The sequence below is a fragment of the Bubalus kerabau genome, chromosome X (genome assembly GCF_029407905.1).
Source record: "Bubalus kerabau isolate K-KA32 ecotype Philippines breed swamp buffalo chromosome X, PCC_UOA_SB_1v2, whole genome shotgun sequence".
Taxonomy (NCBI): domain Eukaryota; kingdom Metazoa; phylum Chordata; class Mammalia; order Artiodactyla; family Bovidae; genus Bubalus; species Bubalus kerabau.
Genome location: NC_073647.1, coordinates 100276074 through 100278312, shown reverse-complemented (window position 1 = coordinate 100278312; position 2239 = coordinate 100276074). Strand labels below are relative to the sequence as shown.

The following is a 2239-nucleotide window of genomic DNA, read 5'->3' as shown; positions in this document are numbered from 1 at the left end:
AGTGTAGCCTGGGTGCGTTCACAGAGTGAGAGATCATGGGAACCAAGTACTACACACTCAGTGGCAGGGAATGGGGAAAGGGAAGCAATCCAAAGGAAGCTAGCGGTAGTGGTGGTAATGAGTGGGGCAGAGTGGCTCTAAACACACGAACTGAAAGAGAAACCAAACTGTTTCTTTAACGTTCCTTTAATCAAGCTAAAGGAAATGCATATTTTAAAAGAGTTTCCCTAACAGTGGTAGAGTAGGTAGGTTCACAGGTTGCTCTCTCAAGTCAACTGGTCTTTGACTTGGCAGAAATGATGGGAGGGGGCATTGATGGATGGTAAACCAGGAGGACAGGTTGCCACTTTTAACAGCACAAATAAGTTCTAAAGGTGTTGGGGGAGCAGGGCTTTAAAATTTCTCCTCTTCATAGGCTCAGGTAAACAACCTCAAGTATTATGAGCTACAGTTCAACAAAGACTCTGACAGAGTTGGGCCACCAGAGGTGGGCAAGTCCGGTTGGTCCCGCAGAAGGAGCTGGCATCTGGACAAAGCTGGTCGTCCCTGACCCCAGGGAAAGAGCTGCTCACCTCTCTGAGATTTTGTTTTCAGGAGTCCTCACTGAGGAAAACGCCCCTCTCTGGGGAGGTACAGGAAATTACAGGTCACATATGTGGGGAAAACCACATCTTCGTTCTCCAGATTCACCACCTCTAGCTCTTCATCCTTTCCCAGTGAAAGCACTTGGAATTCTGTCTGCTTCCGGAAAATGGCTCTTCCAGCCCTGTCCAAGGAGGCCAGGCGCAAGCGGAACGCGACCTTTCTCTGCCAGAGTAAGCTGACCCCGAGACCGCAAGATTTCTTCAGCGCGCTGTGCTTGAAAATGATGCGCCGGTTGGCATAGCACACCACCAAGTCCCAGCCGAATTTGAAGCCTGCCCACCGCCAGGTGCACTGCGCATCCCTGAGGAGCTGGCCCCCGCACCGCATGCTGGTCCTCTGGAGGTCGGACACGAAGACATCCACGGGCCTGAGGTCTCTGGTCTGCTCAGCCCGGAGGAGGGCAAGCCACTGCTCTTTGTACACTGGGGCCAGCCACGTGGCAGGGATCAGTGCATCCTGGTCGATGATGCGTGCTGACGGCAGGTCGCAGATTATGTAGGCAAGCCGCAGCTGCTGGAACGCTGGCACGAAGGCTCTGCCCTGCTCGGTCTCCAGGAAAGCGGTGCCCTCTGACTCCTGCCTGGACCTGGCAAACCACGAGTCGGCGTCAGGCAGTAGGTCTCTGCGGGGGCCTCTCCATGTTGGCTGCAGCTGCAGGAACATCCACTTTTTCAGCGTCGTGTACACATCCATCTCTACCTCCATCACGAAGAGCTCTGAAGAGGCAATGACCTCTTTCATGAGATCCAGGCTAATTTCTCTCAATAACTCCTCACTATGCTGGGTCATCAGGTTGTCCAGCAGCCACTGAAGACACATGGCCCTGATCTTCTGGAGTCCGTAGCTCTCAGCAGAGCAGTAGTAGCTGCACACGGTCTGATCACTGACCGTCTCCTTCATTACCTCCCCGCGCTGCTGAATCAGCTTGTCCAGCTGCAGCATGCTGGCTGTGGCCAGCATGGGGACCACTCGACCGGGTGGGATGAGCACAGAGTTTCGGTACAGGGAACCTAAAGCCTCGTGCAGTGCCTCACAATCAATGTTCTCGTCAGGCATCTGCAACTCTACAATATCCATGGTTGTCTCACGCCACGCACCACTGAACATGCTAGCAAAGTATCCTGACTGGCACAAGTAGACCTTGTGCAAGTTCTACTCCTCCCCCAGGGCACGGATCTGCACGTCACTCCCTTCTCCTCTCAGAAAAAGTGTCTTATAAACGGCCTCTAAACTGTCTTTTGCTCGCTTCCTGTGGGGCGCTTTTGTGAGCTGCCCTTCTGGGCCTGTCTTCCGCTTGTGGCGCCCTTGACTAGTGGTGGGTCTGGCCTTTTCGCTCTCCTCCCCTTCCTCTATCACTGCCCCTGCTACCTCCTCGGCCTCCTCCTCCCCCTCAGGGGCACCTGGCTCCTCTGGGGCATGCCCCACTCTGTTCGAGGGCATCCGACTGTCTACTGCTCCCATGGCTTTTACCTCAGGGGTACAGAGGGCAAGCTTCCTCACCAGACGCAGCTGCCGCTGGCACTAGCTCAGCCCATGGTGTCGTGGGATACGGTTGATGTTTGTGACGTCATCTTGGACGCCACGCAAAGCCACG

The 2239-nt window shown here is 54.8% G+C and overlaps 1 protein-coding gene across 1 annotated transcript; it reads right to left on the bottom strand.

The window, feature by feature from the left end:
• Positions 1-600: 600 nt before the first annotated feature.
• On the bottom strand, positions 601-1722 carry LOC129640108 (germ cell-less protein-like 1). The gene has a single exon (XM_055565344.1). The coding sequence runs from the start codon at positions 1720-1722 to the stop codon at positions 601-603; it is 1122 nt and encodes a 373-aa protein (XP_055421319.1).
• Positions 1723-2239: the final 517 nt, after the last annotated feature.

Bases quoted from the DNA above. Each gene is read 5' to 3' on its own strand.
- LOC129640108 (XM_055565344.1), bottom strand. From the start codon at position 1,722: ATGGATATTGTAGAGTTGCAGATGCCTGACGAGAACATTGATTGTGAG.